At 33.4% G+C, this 19,140-nt stretch overlaps 1 protein-coding gene across 3 annotated transcripts in view; it reads left to right on the top strand.

The window, feature by feature from the left end:
* LOC125672851 (sodium-dependent serotonin transporter-like) overlaps window positions 1-19,140 on the top strand; it is a 139,546-nt gene extending 120,406 nt beyond the window's left edge. For all 3 annotated transcript variants that reach the window (XM_048909068.2, XM_048909069.2, XM_048909070.2), the window contains 8 exons: window positions 15,452-15,555; window positions 15,867-15,991; window positions 16,106-16,218; window positions 16,310-16,438; window positions 16,571-16,670; window positions 16,779-16,879; window positions 17,181-17,348; window positions 17,487-19,140. In XM_048909068.2, the coding sequence (XP_048765025.1) occupies window positions 15,452-15,555; window positions 15,867-15,991; window positions 16,106-16,218; window positions 16,310-16,438; window positions 16,571-16,670; window positions 16,779-16,879; window positions 17,181-17,348; window positions 17,487-17,663 (1,017 nt within the window). In that variant the 3' untranslated portion in view covers window positions 17,664-19,140. The remainder of the gene's footprint in view (window positions 1-15,451; window positions 15,556-15,866; window positions 15,992-16,105; window positions 16,219-16,309; window positions 16,439-16,570; window positions 16,671-16,778; window positions 16,880-17,180; window positions 17,349-17,486) is intronic.

The following is a 19,140-nucleotide window of genomic DNA, read 5'->3' as shown; positions in this document are numbered from 1 at the left end:
TTTTTATGTTTTCCGCCACACTCAACAATTTTTCAGTTATCTGGTGGCGCCCAGATTTTGTTGGTGGAAGAGAGAACCCAGATACAATGTACCTGGGAAGAGACCACCGACCTTCCGAAAGTAAACTGGGAAACTTTCTCACTTACCGGCGCGAGCCGTTATTTGTAATGCAAATAAAAGATATATTGGGTGACAACCCCACCCCACCCCCCATTCCACCCCCCAATTTGACACCAGCTTGAAAGTTCTGATATAATAGTAGAAGACACACACCACCACCAATTAAGGAAATGAAGATAGTATGAGTCACTCATAGTAGAGAACTCTAACCACTCCATCCCACCCCCAACGATGGAAGAAAATAAAGTGTAGGGGGAAATTATTGAGGCAGTCAAAGTAAAAGACTTTTAACCCTTCACCCCCACATTAGGACTTTGAACATCAGATAAAACGTCTTGGTTTGTTTGGGTTTTTTTGTTTTATTTTATTGCTGTTTTCGTTCATCTTTTTTAATTATCATTTTGAATGGCAAGAAATTTTGAAGAATCCAATTTTCCATTTTTTTTTTTATTCCTGTTATACCCCTCCTCCCCCCCCCCCCCCCCCCCCCCCCCCCCCCCATGAAAAATGACGATACATGTCTGGTTATTACATGTACATTTTGTTTTTCAACACATGCATGCATACTAATTGTATGGTGTAGAATTGCACCCTTTACCAAGTTTTCCTTCATTTACACAGTGTAAGGAATGGTAAACCAAAATCATAAAGGTCAAGATAGTTTTAAGCGTAGGAACTTCATTCACGAATACATAAATACATGTATTCAGAAAAATCGCATGCATGCATTGCAGGACATGTGTGTTTTAATGTTTCTGTAACATGCCATAATGATTATTTTCATTTCGTAGATCTGGCGCAATGGATATATTCTGAAAATAGACATACCGCCTTACGTCGAAATTTCAAATTCAAATGTATTCGATAAGATGTTAGTATTCATAAATCAGTAAAATTCGTGTTGAGGTTTTATTTGATATGATACAGTGTCAATCTACTGTAATGCATTAGTAGGATATGCAAAAGGCAAGAGTATGAACATTTTCTAGTATCGATATTTATATGATCACGAAAAAACATTATATAATTTATATCCGGATTCATATGCCGATTTAGATATCAATGAAAACAAAGCTGCATAGTTTGGGGGAGGGGGTTCTAATGAGTCTGATGAAATTAAAAGAAGGAACCCCATGTTTGCATTCAAACTAGATGTACTTCAAAATGAATTCATTTCTGCTCTGACTGAAAGCATGATTCTAAATTCGGGAACGAATCTTGCATACAAAATAATTAATAGGGGAACACATAAATTCGAGCTCCTTTGGAATTTAATGAAATGCAGATATGCACCTTTCTTTCAACATGAATTGATATGTTGTTTCAGGCACGTATACAGGGGGTTGGGGTGGGCAGGGAGGCTGGACTGGTCTGCTCTGCCCACTTTTTTGACAATTTACTTTTTTCTGTTATTCTAATATACAAAGTCAGTATTTTCTACGAAAGCCTATTAGTATCATGTAAAAAAAATTAATTCACATTCCATTATTTCGTAATTACGAGAAAAGATCTCGTTATTACGAGATAATCATCTCGTAATTACGAGAAAAGATCTCGTTATTACGAGAAAAGATCTCGTTATTACGAGAAAAGATCTCGTAATTACGAGATAATTATCTCGTAATTACGAGAAAAGATCTCGTTATTACGAGAAAAGATCTCGTAATTACGAGATAATCATCTCGTAATTACGAGAAAATATCTCGTTATTACGAGAAAAGATCTCGTAATTACGAGATAATCATCTCGTAATTGCGAGAAAAGATCTCGTTATTACGAGAAAAGATCTCGTTATTACGAGAAAAGATCTCGTAATTACGAGATAATCATCTCGTTATTACGAGAAAAGATCTCGTAATTACGAGATAATGGAATTTATTACGGAGGTTTAATCTCCAATTCAAAGGATTGTAAACTGGAGGTGTGAAACCTGTATATATTTAGATAGAGTTGTTACATGACTCCTTCTACAATATGTACCGACACAAACCCTCACCATTATTAGATGTACATGTAGCATCAGGTACTGATCTACATGTAGGAATGAGACTTCTTGAACTAAGTTTGGATTTTTATTTATCTATTATATTTTTACAAATCTAGATTATATACTCAAATGTATGCAATATTTTTCATTTTTATTGATCAATGCCAACATATATCTTTAATGATAAAATAATTTCGTACTGGTTACTTAAGATATCGAGTACGCGTGAGAGAGAGAGAGAGGGAAAGAGAAAGAGAGAGAGAGAGATGGTACTAGTCCTGTACATGCATGTTACTAAGAAAGATGCATACACTTAAAACACTAGATAGTGGTTTGTTAAAATAATAATATTTTCATATTAAAGATATTTTAAATTGAAAATCAATATATAAAATGAAAGAATTCAAACATGTAATCATTTAATGAGATTAACAAAAAAGCGATCAAGGCCTCCATTGAAAATGGTATTGGAATCGTACAAGAATTCCAAATATTCATTCGCATTAAACAATTCAGCATCTAACCACAACTAAATATTCTCTACAGAGATACCTTTAGTTATCTTACCACTACCCCCCCCCCCCTCCCCTTCCCATCTATCGCGGCCCGCGACAATATATTCCAATGGTCTATTGTCTCCGACGACAGTATATACCGTGATGCAAAAAAGTATGCCTGGTCTCGGCGCACAATATGTAGTACATTAGTACATGTACATTGTATATGTACCAACGGACAATATGTACCGAGAGGGTACGTGCATATCGTCGCCGAGGATGATATGTTCCAAACGACAATATGTACCATCATAGTGTGTACTTAACAGTGGAATAACAAGAATCTTGAACTTTCAAATTCATACACAGTTACATTAAGCATTATGATAGTTTAACTTTATTATTAGCTTATATCATCGTAAAACTTGTAAAAAATTAATTCATTTAATTAATTGATAGTACAGAAACATACAAGGGCTACAATAATAAATCGTCGTTTTCTTTCTTTGTACTTTAAATGCATGAATAAACTTTCTTTCGGTAAGTTAACTGTCTAGAAATTCTATTGGTCTACTTGGCATGCTTTGAATGGAAAGTGATTTCTTATATTTAAAACAGCATCCAAAACACACTGACAGAATGAGGAGAGGAGAGCTCATATAAAGACACATATCATGTGACCAATATTTACATATTTTTCTCGTAATTACGAGATAATTATCTCGTAATTACGAGATAATTATCTCGTAATTACGAGATCTTTTCTCGTAATAACGAGATAATTATCTCGTAACAACGAGATCTTTTCTCGTAATTACGAGATCTTTTCTTGTAATAACGAGATAATTATCTCGTAATAACGAGATCTTTTCTCGTAATTACGAGATCTTTTCTCGTAATTACGAGATAACTATCTCGTAATAACGAGATCTTTTCTCGTAATTACGAGATGGGGGAAAGTAAATTTATTTTTTGTATGATACTAATAGGCTTTCGTAATTTTCTAATGCACAGTTTAAACTAATATTTTTTTTAAATTTGTAATGAATTCAATTATAAGCATCAACTCCTGTAAGTTTTCAATATATTGTCAATCACAAATTTTTAAATAGGTGGAAATTTTTAATGCTTGTAAGCTTACCATTATATCAGTGATCAATTTTCTTTCCTTCTGTGAAATGATATATTGTACATCGAAGTAGGACAGTCTCTCTCTCTCTCTCTCTCTCTCTCTCTCTCTCTCTCTCTCTCTCTCCTGTTCAATCAATGAATATGGACATACAGAGACCGTAAATAATTATGTTGTTCCCAAAGAGACAATAAAACTATATTTTCGTTTATAAATTTCCTTTTATATTTGTCTTTGTGTAATCAACTGTTTATTATGGATTGCAAATGTAATACCCGCATTTTCATACAGATGTATATTTTCGATCATTATTCCCTTATTTGTATATCCAAGTTTGTATATGATCATCGATAAATTTTGAATTGAGCGCGCAATATATCCAACCAGATGCTCAGTGTATATGATTAGATTCCCGATTTCTATAAACTGCAAAACCTCGACCAGACAAGAAAATTTTTCGACTCTGATATCTCCCCTGATTGAAGACACCCTGTTTGGCACGGGTGAAGTGTGTCACAGTCTGTATAATGGAATGACAACGTGTTGTAAAGTTCTAACGAGATACAAATGGAACTTATCATTTTGTTTCGTGGATTTATCAGAATAAAGAGAATCTAATATTTTCGGTAAGTGCACATCTCCGATACCTGTTGAATAGACGTCTGTATTTGATACGGTTTTTTTTTTTTTTTTTTTTTTTTGGCGAATATGCCATGTGCATTACGTATTATGCATATGGCATGGACCTGTATTTTGCAAGAATTGATATAAAATGTCTTGGATATGCGCATTTATCTCCGTAACTGTATCCTTGTCAGTTTTTACTATTGGCGTTTTCTCATGCTTTCCCCCTTGCTTTCGGAAATCCTTGATCCGCCACTGCAATTTCATAACAGAAACAAAACGCATCAGAAAAATTCTACAGAGTTTGTTTTGTAAACAGACAAGAATTTCTTCAATTAATACAACAGAAACATTAAACATACCATTCAGTTGTTTCATTTTAAATACTACCTGGAACTAGGCCTAAAACTGCAACTTCTGCAACATGGCGAATTCATACGATGACTTCGATATTGGAAGCGAAGAAATGGAGGCAGAGTTTGATGTTTAGGACTTGATGATGATGATAACCTGTTGTTTCCAGCCATCGCCTTGATCACGGCCATGAATTGGCATGAGCGAGGTTGGTTTTGAGGCTCGAGAAATTATGTCCATGTCAAGGGACCGCTGCAAGTCTTCATTAAAATCCTACAACATAAATATCTCAAGTGAACTATCTGTTAGTTCGTATCTATTTTCTCTTACACACCTTGGAGGTTTAAAAAAAGGAGGAATCTACCTGCACTATTACGGCACGTTTGGTCGCCTTGGCACGTTCGGTCGCCCGGCGACGATACGTGCGGCACGTTTGGTCGCCGACGACCATTCGTGCCGCACGTTTCGTCACCAGCGACCAAACATGCCGCACGTATCGTCGCCCGGCGAGGGTGGACACGAATGGTCGTCAATTTTAGGCCATACCCGAGCACGAATGGCCGCCACCCAAGCCCCCTGTCCCAAACCCCAACTTTGCTTTTGTTTTGCAAAAAAGGTATGTGTTCATGTGTGTGTTCGTTCGTGCGTGTCTGTTTGTATTTGAGTGACGGTGTGAGTGTGTGTGCGCGTGTATGTGTGCATGTATGTGCATATACGTGCATGTGTACATGTATGTATACAAATGTATATGTGCGTATGTGTGTGTAATAAAGTTTGTTTCGCATTACACACTCACATTTGTCACACATTTGTGACACAAGTCAAGTACAATACCTTGCCAACAAACAAAAAATCAGGGCATTTCTCGGTGGAATTTGATGTGAATTTATTTTGCAAACACACGAGTCACAACATTTTAGCAACACAATACTCTTACAAACCATCCTTGTGGCACGCCGGTTTTACATTTATTCCTCTTCAAATATATCTTATATAATATCTTTATTTATTTTTTCTTTATAAGATATCTCATTTAATATATGAGAAATATTATATAGTATATAATATATCTCATAAACTATATAAGATGTCTTATTAACGTTTTTGATTTAAGATATCTCATAAACTCTTACAAGATATTTTATAACTCTTATAAGGTATCTTAAAAAAGAAATTTTATCAGATATCTCATATTTTATAAGATATCTTATAAAACATATAAGATACCATATATGTTTTATAAGATATTTCTTAAACTTTATAAGATATCTTATATTTTCATAAGATATCTCATAAATGAATTTTTATAAGATATCTTATAAACTATATAAAGTATCATATCGTTGTGTAATACTTGCACTTGAGTGATACCTGTGACCTAGATTGTTCTAGAGTTCGATGTTTATCACGTAGTAGCAAGATGACGTAATGGTTGCATAACTGTGTCTTTCAAGAATGTACCAGAAAATTTATTCTGATTATGAATACACTGTGAATTTAGCCGATGTTAAGCTCTGGTTAGACAAGCACTTTAGGCATTTTAGATTATTCTATAACTGGGACTAGGATTTAGGAATTTCGTTGGAAATTAACAGCCGATTTGTTTTGTGTACAGATTAATTTAAACAGTATTTTATTATGAATATTAGGCTTCAGGTAACGCCTATATAAGCCTTCTCCTTTAAGGTACAAGGTAAAGTCCACATAATTATACACTCAAGAAATTACAATATAGATAGGAAGTAAAAGGATAATAAGTCATTGGGGCCGCGCATGAAATGCAGGAAGCCTTATAGTAATTACATTGTCCGTCCGTCTGTGCGTCAACACTTTCTTTGTGACACTATAACTCAAAAAAAAATTATTGAACAGTTTTCAAATTTTGTACAGAAATGATTTACAATAAGAGGAAGACACCTATAGATTTTGGGGTCATGTCACTTTGTCTGTCTGTATGTATGTATGTATGTCATCATCTTTGTTATTATGAACACTTTCTTTGTGACACGATAACTCAAATAGTTTTCATTGTACAGTTTTTATACGCCCGTCTTAGGACGGGACGTATTATGTTATGGCCTTCATGTCCGTCCGTCTGTTAGCTTTTTCGTGTCCGGCTCATAACTTAAATACTATGAGGCCTAGAATAATCAAACTTTGTCAGATGATGCATCTTGGGTAGAAGGTGTGTCGCACATTAAAACCAGGTCGCTGTGACTTTTAATTAAGAAGATATGATCAAATATGGCAAAACCCTGTCCGACTCCTAACTTGAAAACTATGAAACCTAGAATCACCAAACTTGGTCAAATAATGCATCTTAGGTAGAAGGTGTGTCACACCCTACTTTAGGGTCACTGTGACATTTAATTAAGGTGATTTTTTTTAAAAAGTGTATGTTTTAATGGGTACAATCCCTTCTGATCTAATGGTTTTTTAGTAACCTTATTCAAAAATGTTACATCAAGAAAATACATATTTTTTGAGATATACTGTACAGTTTTTTAAGCCTTTATAATGTTTCTTTTGTTTCTAACAGTAATAAGAGAAATTCCACTTGTCCCATGGGGGTAGCATGCAAAGGGCATTTTGATCAGATTAATTAATGGGTTTAGTGTAAGAAGACTGTCTTAATCACTTCTGGTAGAGCATCTCTGATCAAGCAGGTGTTATCTATATCTCTAGGGAATTGGGCAAAAGGAATCTAAGCCTCTTAATTAGTAGTGATCTGTCTTGGTGGCTAGCCTTTATTTTCAAAATGAAGTTATCAAAATTAATTTGACATTGTACAATATAATTTTTTAATTTTTTTTTCTTAGCAACCAACATGCAGAGTGTCATTTCTGAATAAGATGAACAGATGGTTGCAATATGTATATAGGCATATTTTAATGATAATTAATTTGATGTTTTATTAAGATGTGGCAATAAAAAGATATACAATGAGCAAAGCTGCAGATTTGGCATTTGTTTAAATCCAAAACTACCAGTTGAAAAAATATAAAAATGCACTATTTGTTTTCATTAAAAAACTACAGCAGAGAGAAGTACATATAGCATTATGAATGGAAAAATCATTTTAGATCTTTTTACTATTAAAGTTTGACATGATTTTCTTTCATCCACTCTTCTCTGTTTTGTGATAATTAAATAATGATTGACGGGCGTATCATGTGCTGTGGCGATGCACTTTATTAAATTTTGTACAGAAATAATTTACAATAAGAGGAAGATACCTACGTGTATATATTTTGGGGTCATGTCACTTTGTTTGTTTGTTTGTCATCATCTTTCTTATTAAATACTGTATCTATTTACCACTGTTTAAGGGAGATAATTCAATTTGAATTATGATACATTATATTGATATATAGAAAATTTACAAAAAATAACTCTACAACATTGTGTATGTCTATTTTTGGTTGTTTTTTTATGTGATATAAAATATGCTTGATGTTACATGTATATTGAATTAACACGTCATTCCCAGTCAACAACTTTTGATCGGGATCGGAATACGAAATTAAATGTCTAATATCCGGTTTCAAAGTGGAACTGCTTGAATTATGTACTAATTGCACGTTACACCTTCAAGAACTGTTCATTTTGATAAAGAAAGTCACAAAATAGATACAAAATGAGTGTACCTTATTCATTACTGTTACCGAACTTTCTTCGGTGAAAATCTCGAAATGGCGTGTTTCACTGCGCTTGTTGACGGTAAGATCCACATTTTCTCCGAGAGTATTTTGACATTTGCTTATGAATTTGTTTTAGCTCATACATAGTAAGTCTCTGCTAGGAATAATGACACTGTCTCAGCTATGTATGTAAAAACATATTCTATAAATTTCTATTTTTAGAAATGTAGAACACTTCTATCAAAAATGTATTTGAAAACACTTAGACACCCACCCCCATGTCAGAATTTCCTTTTCCTAGACATCAATATGTCAAATTCATAATCCTTTTCGAATAGTATGTACCACATTTTGTACCAGTTATCCATTTTGAATCCCCTTACAATGGGATTTAGTTGCACTCTGTTGTGTTTGAGTGGATGAGTGTGTGCCAAACAGAAGTAATTTACATTTGCATCAGTATCTCATAAATATGCTTCATGATTCCTTTATCACAAATTTGCATTCCAATGACCTTTGAATATTATTAATTCTAACATATATACCATGCATCCCCAAACATTGCTATATCAAATACAGATGTCACTTTCCTCTAATAACCCTCAGCGGGGCCCTTGCTGACCGTGTCAGTTTTCTAGTTCCAAATATAATGATTATATAAGGAGTATGATTTCTTGATATGAATAATATGCTAAAAAATAGAAATGTGGGGTGATTAATGGGAACTAAACGACATACAAACGAGAAAAAAAAATAAAATCGAATGAAAATAGTGAAAGAGAAACGAATAAGTACAACAGAGCAGGAGAGAGAAAAAAATGAGAGTAAAAATTTTGAGAGTACCGACTCAACAGGATAAGAACAGACATACATAACAAACACACATGTATTAAATGCATTTTAAAAATATTTTGCTTTCTAAAATGTATTTCTGAACATATTCAAAAATCTTTATGTTCTCTTTGAGCTCAAGAATCTCATCACCACTAAGCAATAACTTTAATGATATGGGAACTTGTAGTTGCATTGCATTTATTGACTCTAAATGAGCAATTCGTTGTACTGAGAACTGAACACAAGAAAAAATGATAAGCAGTTAGAATATAATGAAAATTTGTGATAAATGCATAAAAAATAAAAATAACGTACCTGTATTCCATGACATCCAATTAGAAGTAATTTTAATTTTAAGATTAATCGAAAGTATTATATACTTTACCAAACTCAATCACTTTGGATGTCATGGATGATGAAAACATGCTAATCGGAACTCGACTAGAATGGTATATAAAAAAAAAAAAAAAGAGCCGGTACTGTAACAAATCATATAGACGAAAAAACAAACGTGGAAATAAACATGTTTACAAAACACAGAAGTGAAATATACAAATAACAAAGATATACAAAAAATTAACGGGTGAAAATGCCGTAAATAAACAACCAAAATTTATAAAAAGATAACGAACACCAAAAAAAACCTGATTGGAGTGCATAAGCGGCCTCCATGGAAAACCCCAAAATGATTATGAATTATGGTATGAAAAAATGAGTATAAAAAGAATCATAAGAAGACGGGAAAACAAGAGGCTAATTAAATAATGATATACATGCAATTATAAACTGCACAGAATGAGATGCTAACATACATATGTTAAATAATTATATCATTAGACATGGAAACCACCTAGTCAATAGCGACATATGACTAAATGTGATTTAATGTTCAATATATCAATACACACTGTTCTTCAATTGTACAAGTTGTTCATCTGTGTGGCGTGGATGTAACCTTGGTTACTTTAAACTCCTCAAGATCGCTTAGGTGGAGATTGTGACCTTTCGCCCGGTAAGGGTTTTAACTATGATCTGACCATCGTAGGTCCACACGCCCTTTGACAAGTTTCCTGGCTTCATAGCATATACCTGATCTTCTCCTAGCAAGAGCTTCATTGATGAAGATTTTGTATTTGTTTTGTTCATTGTCATTAAAGGTTTTTAAGTTACTATTTCTAGAAAAGACATTTGTTCTGTCTCTATACGAATTGAATTGAACAATAATGTCACACGGACGCTGGGTACCATATGACGAGAGAGTGAGTCTGCTGACTTCGATCCAAATTGACAGACAATACGTCAGGGCCCAATATATATATTTATTTACCACATTCATGATGATCTTATCTGTGTTCTCATTTTTCTCCTCGGGAATACCAGAGAATTTCAAGCATGTGCGTCTTGAATATTGTTCAATGTCATCCATTCGCATCTCCATATTTTGAACCTGTTTTTCTAGATTGGATATCTTATTTTGGAGAACGTCGTAAATGGCATTTTTGAAGCAATTATTTTTCAGAATCAACTCAACTGCTTTTTTTGGGTAATTTGCTCGTTTTTCGAAATATTAAAAATATTGGTATTGCTATTACTCATATCGATTGTGCCATCTGTCACAGAGTAATCACTGGAATCAATTTCTGATCTTAATCTTTTGTTTCCAGCTCCTGAATTATACACCTTTTTATTCTTATTGTGTTTCCCATTGCGAAACAATTGGAAATTCCCACAAAAGTTATTCATATATGTAACAGAAATGCACAAAAAAACAAACTACACGTACAAGGTGTACTGGACCGGACATGGAGAAGACGGAGATTTCTATTCACTAGTCACTGGTCATATTTCAATATGTAAATTTCTACCTCTAATCTCACTGCAAAACTTGTTACTCACATAAGTTCATGAAGTATCCACATCCTTACACACAATATAGAACTATTGACTATCTCACTACTGCATAAAGAATGTTTTAGCCATTTTTTCCTCGGAGATAACACTGGTGCGTATTACATGGTGGTGACCCTTGACCTTACCTTGTGTACAGATTCAGCTCGGCATGGACATTGTTTATTGTTCACTTATCGTAATTTAGTACTTTACTATTAATATAATTTTCTTTCAATAATTGTAAATAAATGTTATTATTATATACTTTCAATTTCATCTCTTCTTTTTTCTTTAAAAGTTTGCGGGCATATATCACACAATATATGCCCGCAAACATTCCGGCCCGCAAACATTACGTCACAATCAATACTCAAGTCGAAACTACAAATGACTACGCCGTTAATTTTCAAATTTTTCGTGTTTTTCATCTTTTACTCAGTTAAATCAATAAAGAAATTATTAAAGATAAAATTATTGTTAGTTTCTAAATGAAATTGAAAGTATATAATTAAAAGGTTATAGACTTTGTATGGGAAAAATGACGACCTCGTTTTTTGTCACGTACGGACCTCGCAAGCTCGGTCCGCCTACGCGCCAAAAACTCGGTCGTCATATTTTCCCATACAAAGTCTATAACCTATAATTACTTGTTTGACTGCCTTTGTTCGTAAACTCTGCTGCCGGGTAATTCTAACCCATAACAATATGAATTTACTTTTATAACATGTAAAAGATATCTCATAAAACAAAATTGATATCCTGTATGTGTTATAAGATATCTCATAAAGTTGATGAGATATTTTATAAAAATTCATGTATGAGATATCTTCTTAAAAAACATATGAGATATCTTATATCTTATAAAAATAAATTCATAAGATATATTCTATCTTTTATAAGATAATTCATAAACTTTATAAGATATCTTGTTTAATAGACAATATATCTTATATAGTTTATGAGATATCTTATATAGTTTAAAATATATCTTATATTTTATGAGATATAATATCAACTGTAAATTATATGAAACATCTTATAAAATTTATTAGATATCTTATTCAAAATAAAAGATATCTCATAAATTATATAAGATACCTTTATAGAGGAGTAAATATAAATATGGCGTGACATACATCCTGATAAGTTTGAGTGCGCAAACACACATACAAATACACATGAGCACACAGAGTGATTGATTGTTTTGATGTTTTCCGCCACACTCAACAATTTTTCAGTTATCTGGTGGCGCCCAGTTTTTATTGGTGGAAGAGAGAACCGAGATGTACCTGGGAAGAGACCACCGACCTTCCGAAAGTAAACTGGGAAACTTTTTCACTTACCGGCGCGAGCGGGATTCGAACCCGCGCCGACAGAGGTGAGAGGCCGTGTGATTTTGAGCGCGATGCTCTAACCACTCGGCCACAGAGTGAAATACAAAGCAAGTACTACCATTTGTCATGGTTTGATAAGAAAACGAAATCTTTAAATTCGGCATCAACAACACTGCGTGCACAGTTTTTAATTTTAATGAACATAATAGTCATGAACAGCACTTCACCACTTTTAAAATTTAAAAGAAAAACCATCAGTATTATAATGAACAGAATTAAAAAAGGAATTTAAGCCAACTACTGTAATAGCGATAAGCATGAAAGTAAAATGTACGAAAAAGCTACAAAATTGGTACTTTTACAAAGTACACATCAAATTGAACAGGTGGAGTAAGCAAATCTATAAATATTTGATTTAGAAGGTTGAAGAAAAGACGAAACAGGTGTAAAATGAAGGTGATTTAGAGCGTGAAGTCAACTTAAATTGCAGACAAGAAGAGTGATGTATCAAAAATTACCATAGTAACGTAATGTACCAAAGATTCCTTGACTGATTGATTTAAGGAATGAATTTATTATTTTTTCGTTGGATGAGGTATACCACGAAAAAAAAAGAGACGGAAAACTGCATCATAGCGCATGGTGCAAAAGTTTTCCGTCTTTTCTTTCGTGGTATACCTCCATCCAACGAAAAAATAATAAATTCATTCCTTATCATTGAATATTTTAAAACATTGAGTTTATATGATAAAACATTATATGATTTGAGTTGAATTAACGAGTTATTTTCTATGTCATTTCGAGATGGGCGTAGTAATTTGTGAATACACAACTTTAAAAAAAACCCTAAATCCGTTAGGCCTAATGGCGACCTCCACGAACTGTTGTTTACTGTTGAGCAAACGGATTTCTTGTGGACTGAAGAATGCAGTTTTGAAAGGATGAGTTAGAGATAAGTCCTGTTGAGAGAACATTGCTGGAATTTTGATGAGTGGAACTGGAACTAAGTGCAAAGTTCGATGTCGATACTAACGGATGAGTTAGAGATAAGTCCTGTTGAGAGAAAATTGCTGGAATTTTGATGAGTGGAACTGGATTTAAGTGCAAAGTTCGATGTCGGTACTAACGGAAAGCGTGGGACACATGCATAATCATGATGTGGGATGCCAGGCAGGCTTCTCTTGAGGGTTGTCACGGCTTCCGGTGGACAAGTGAGTGTTACAGAGGGTTTTTCGAGATTTATTAGTGAATTTCTAAGGCTGCTGTTGTAACGTCGTACGGAAGCCTCGTTTCGGTGCCCACTCATAAACATATTATGCTGGAGTTCGAAACCATAGTCGTTAAGGGCTACGGTATTGCAGTATCTCTGAAGCAGTGTGTGGTGTATCTGGTATTTGGGTTCGTGACATGAAGGAAGTTGTCGCAGGGTGCGAACTGGACTTGAATACATTTAACTCTCAGCCCGGAATTGCAGAAGCAGACGTGTGTTGTTATATGGGGCGGGGGGGGGGGGGTGTCCGTGTCCTCAAATAGCCATGTTTATTTCATTTTGCATAATTAATTATTATTTATATTTGATATTTGTTTGTTTTTCTTTCATAAATTTATATAGATCGATAGAATTGTTAAGTTTTTCTTTTCAGGATTCCCTAATCTATATATATATAGATACGAAGCATTCAGAGGAATCCCCAACATTCCAATAGAAAGTAGTTCCGGCCATTTATTTTTTTTCTCCGTTGGATATGATATTCCAATAATTTTTCAACCAATGAAAAGGCGTGTAACATGTAAAATTAAATGATTGATTTATTGTATATTGTTTAACGTCCCTCTCGAGAATATTCCTTTATGTACCTTTAGAATTCAAAAACGGTAACCCGCACGTGATAAAAAGAATAACATTTTATAAAATCAGCTCCCGAACTCCGTTTCAATTTTTGGAAAATCATTAACATTATACCGCATTTATACAATATCTAAGCATTAAAAAAGTGCAGTATATGATAAACAAAATATTAAATGTCAAAATCCATATCATTTATTATATCATCTCTCGGGGCCCCATATCAACTATCGGACCTTTGGCCCTCGGGCTGATATGGGGCCACTTGGTTTGATATGACATATGATATGGATTTTGGCATGTAATATTCTCTATATATCCAACTCGGGGATAGAAAACAAACAACTCGTTGAATGTAAATCATATCAAACCATGAGCTATCCTATAATTATCGTTCAAGGTATGAATACAGTTTTAAAAAAAAAAAAATTAGAGATTCGATCCCGATCAAATCTAACTACATGTACATATTTACATAAAAATACTAGCATATTATATAAAAAATTCCATTAAAAAAAACAATTAAACAAACAAACGAAAAGGGAAGAAAATCAAAGATCATGACTTTATATTCCGAGAACATATCAATCATAGATGAAATTAATTACTGATGTAATATGTCGCTAATCCGAATCAGTATGCCATAATCTTTTTTGTCTGGTCCAAATATCGCCAAAAACAAATAAGTTTGACAAATATTGCAGTGTTATTTAATAAAAATGTGTTTATTTTAGTAGCATGAATAAACAATTTAAATTGCATTAAATTATGACATTTTACTAGCATACTCTAATATACTCCAGAGTAGTCCGTTAGGTAGTACCCCTATAGGCGGGAGTCCTATAGTGATCAGTCTGTGTGTGCGTCCATGTGTCTGTATGCTTTGACAGTTTCCCGAACATTTTAAAACTATCCCGCAGCTATTCATTTGAAAAGGACTAAGACATCAATCCATATTAATGAGTTACACATCAAGTTTCAGTTTGGGCGTTGCTGAGTTATTTCAGTGAGTTATGGACCTTGAACTCAGCAATTTTTTTTTTATATTTGACAGTTTTCCTGACTATTTTTGCTTTATTTGAAATTTATATACATGTATGTTGACCTTGAACTTAGCAAATAAAGCCACAATGCAGGGTCATTTTGTGATGCTTGCTATCATATGTTACCTATTATCTTAATCTACCTCATCCAGGTGTGGATTGATGCCGCCTCACAGATTTTCTTCTCCCTGGGACCAGGATTTGGCACTCTTCTAGCCTTGTCCAGCTATAATAACTTTCACAACAACTGTTATTAGTAAGCTGCAAATTCAAAACAAACAAAATAATTGTCATTTTTATATGTAAAATAAAGGCATCTATCTCATTTCACAACTTTTGATAAAATTCATGTTTTAAGCGATTGATATGTGCGAACAACACGACATGTGTTTTGAAAGGGTGAAGATTATTGATTTAGTTTGAAATGAATGTATTAAGAAGGTAAACTCTCCGCCGAAGTATGACTATATCAGAAAATCATAATATTGTGTTCTCCCAATTGATAAAATCCTGCTTTTCTTTTGGACACAAAAATACAATACTTATCTTTTTGCTCTCCATGAATAGTGATGCCATATCCGTGGGTGTCATAAACTGTATGACGAGTTTCCTTGCTGGTTTTGTAGTCTTTTCCGCGCTAGGCTACATGGCACAAGCTCAAGGTGTTTCAATAGAAGATTTACCAACTAATGGCAAGTAGAAAACGTTTATCTCCAATCTGTAAAACGATTTCCCGAATATTATGTATAATTTTCTTCAGAAAGAGTCCAGCTGTTTGATGTATTGTTTTTACAATTTTCTTTCAGGTCCAGGACTTGTGTTTGTGGCGTACCCGGAAGTCATTGCCACATTGAGTGGATCAGTGTTTTGGTCCATCATTTTCTTCCTAATGCTTATTACTCTTGGCTTAGATAGCACAGTGCGTATGACAAAATCTATTTGTTCAATTTTGCAGTAAGAAAAAAAAGTTTGAACTTAGTAAATTTTATGTAATATAATTCGAATTTTAGTATGGAGGTTTAGAAGCTGTTATTACGGGGGTTTGTGATGAGTATCCAAAAATTAAGCACCACCGGAAACTCTTCGTCCTCATTTTAGTGCTAACGTGCTTTCTTGGGAGTCTGCCTACTGTTACAAACGTAAGAACCCTTTAAATATGGATTAATCATTATCGCAATCCAATTGGTGGATCAAATTAAAATAGTCCAAATTGATTTTGCTTTTTCTATTATACGAACTCATCTTTAAAAGTTTTGTGTATTTTTTCTTAGGGCGGCCAGTATGTAATCACTTTGTTTGATAACCACGCGGCTCCGATTTCCCTGCTCTTTATTTGTTTTATAGAAGCTATAGCTGTCAACTGGTTTTACGGTATGCAACATTTGATAGGAAAACAATCTTGATAACAAATGGATGAAAAGTGCTGTAAATATCGTTCTACTAATCATCGATGCAATACTTTTCGTTTTGAAACCACAGGTTGTCAGAAATTTTCTAATGACATTGAAAGTATGCTTGGATTTCAACCAGGATTATTTTGGAAAGTGTGCTGGGTTGGAATTTGTCCCATATGTCTCTTGGTAATCTTTTTTGTTGTTGTTTTTTTTGCACTATGGAGTCCTAATCTTAGGATTTCTTTATGATATTACATCTCACATTCTTCTGAAAGCAAGAAACAAGAATATAACTTGATATAATGCATATGAGTATCTTCCTGACTTGAAACAAGCTTTAAGATATTTCTTTCTAGAAATAAACAACGAGTTGAAATAGATGGTGTTAGCATCATTTTTCTTAAAACAAACAGGGGTTCTCAATAGATACTTGTAACAATTTGCAGGTGTTATAAATATATATATGTATCCTGAATAAATTTTCTAGGTTTTGTTTGTTCTGTCTTGTTGGAAATACAAGGGACTACAGTTGATGGGTTACGAGTACCCACCTTGGGCCGTGGCTATAGGATGGTGTCTGACCACCTCTTCCATTATATGTATCCCTATCTATGGTGTCTACAAATTTAGTATCACACCTGGAACATTAAAGCAGGCAAGCATAATATGTACATAGGCTTGTAAATGCTTCATTCATTCATGTATATGCGCGATCTGGCTGGTAGCGTTTTATCCGTTTTACGTTCTATTATTGAAGTTTTACGATGCTAACTTGTATGTACCTTATTTGTAGAAAATCCTCAGAATGATTCGACCTACTGTGTTAGCTGACCATTTGGTGCTAATTGGAGCCACTTACAACAAAGACTCTTACACAATTACCGTGAACTCTAAGAGTATGCCGAACTTGGTCACAGCCGAGAGCACCAGTTCTTTGAAAACTTCTTATAAAATGAATGGAGAGTTATAATCTGTGAATAATATGAAGATGGATCATACCTAAATTATGATAAGATGAAATAAATAGTTTAGTATAAATAAAAGATTATGTTTAAGAGCCATTCTCTGTAATCACTTAAACATTTATATAAGGGGTCCGGCACGCACTGTCACCGATTTTTTTCAAATTTGGCATATCGACTTAATCTGGCATAAGTAATGTAAAACCATCATAATTTGGTTGCTATGCAACTCTGTTGCCATGGTAACACGTGCATGCCATTCAGGTCACAAATGAGTCAATTTTCACATGAAAAATTACATTTTTTATTCAACTATGCTGGATTAAACTGTTTGAGTTCTTATTTAATCATTATAAAATGATAATATATAGCATTTTTATTTTTTAGTTTGATATTTAGTTATAGGTTTGAATAATTCTGTTATATTTTCATTCTGTCTGGAAAAGAGGGTTGTTTGATACATTCTGAAAAAGCTAATTTAGAGGCAAATTTGAATGATGGATAAAAATTCCCGCATTTAGCTTGAAATCTATAAATGCTTGTACAACATACATTAGATATAGTACTATCATATAACAATGAGACATGTTTGGGAATCTACCATCTAAGCTGTGTTTCATGGAAACAAAATTATGCATTTCGTCATTAGAGTAGAGATGCATTTTTCAATGTAATTCAAAATACAATTTTCTATGTATTCAAAGTATATAATCTTAATAACCGACTGCTACTGATGTTAGATTTTAAATTTTAACAAGTTTAGTATGAGAATTCATGTTTGTTGCCATGGAAACGAAAATTGCTATTTCTTTTCAAATTCGAAATCCATGCAAAATAAATAAATTTTTAGACCCCCCCCCCCCCAAATGCTTTTATAGACAGATTCAACTGAAGTCAATGTTATAGTTGATAAAATATTAATACTGATAAATAATTCATATTACATTGTTGCTATGGTAACAAAATATCACAAAACAGCAAACTTGATGTTCACATTCTTTTAAAGTAAATCTCATTTTGTTATACATCATGCATGTTCTTCAATCATAAAAACTCTTAATTTGTAACAGATAATTAAATCAATACATAGGTTTTTTTGGGGTTTTTTTTTTTCAAATGTGCATGATTTCTATTTGTGTATTGTACATGTATCACAAATTGCATTGTATATCTTTAGAATTTATCAAAATAACTACCATATTTAGAAAATGCATATTTGAATATTTCAGTTATTTTTTTCACCTTGCCAATCGAATTAAGTGTGACATTGGAATTGAATCATTGATCTTAAAAATTGTTCAAGTTAAATAAACTAAATAGGATACATAAAGATTGTAATTTATCATTGATTCATGAGGAATTACCCCCCCCCCCCCCCCCCCCCCTCTGCAGTTCAACATTAGCTCTGCTTACTATGTATGTGCAAGAAATATTATGTCAGTACCATGTATGAAATCTATTAAACTAACATTTCTTAATACATGA

This window comes from Ostrea edulis, chromosome 1 (assembly GCF_947568905.1).
Source record: "Ostrea edulis chromosome 1, xbOstEdul1.1, whole genome shotgun sequence".
Lineage (NCBI taxonomy): Eukaryota > Metazoa > Mollusca > Bivalvia > Ostreida > Ostreidae > Ostrea > Ostrea edulis.
The sequence above is the reverse complement of the archived record's forward strand: the minus strand, read 5'-3'. Positions and strand labels throughout refer to the sequence as shown.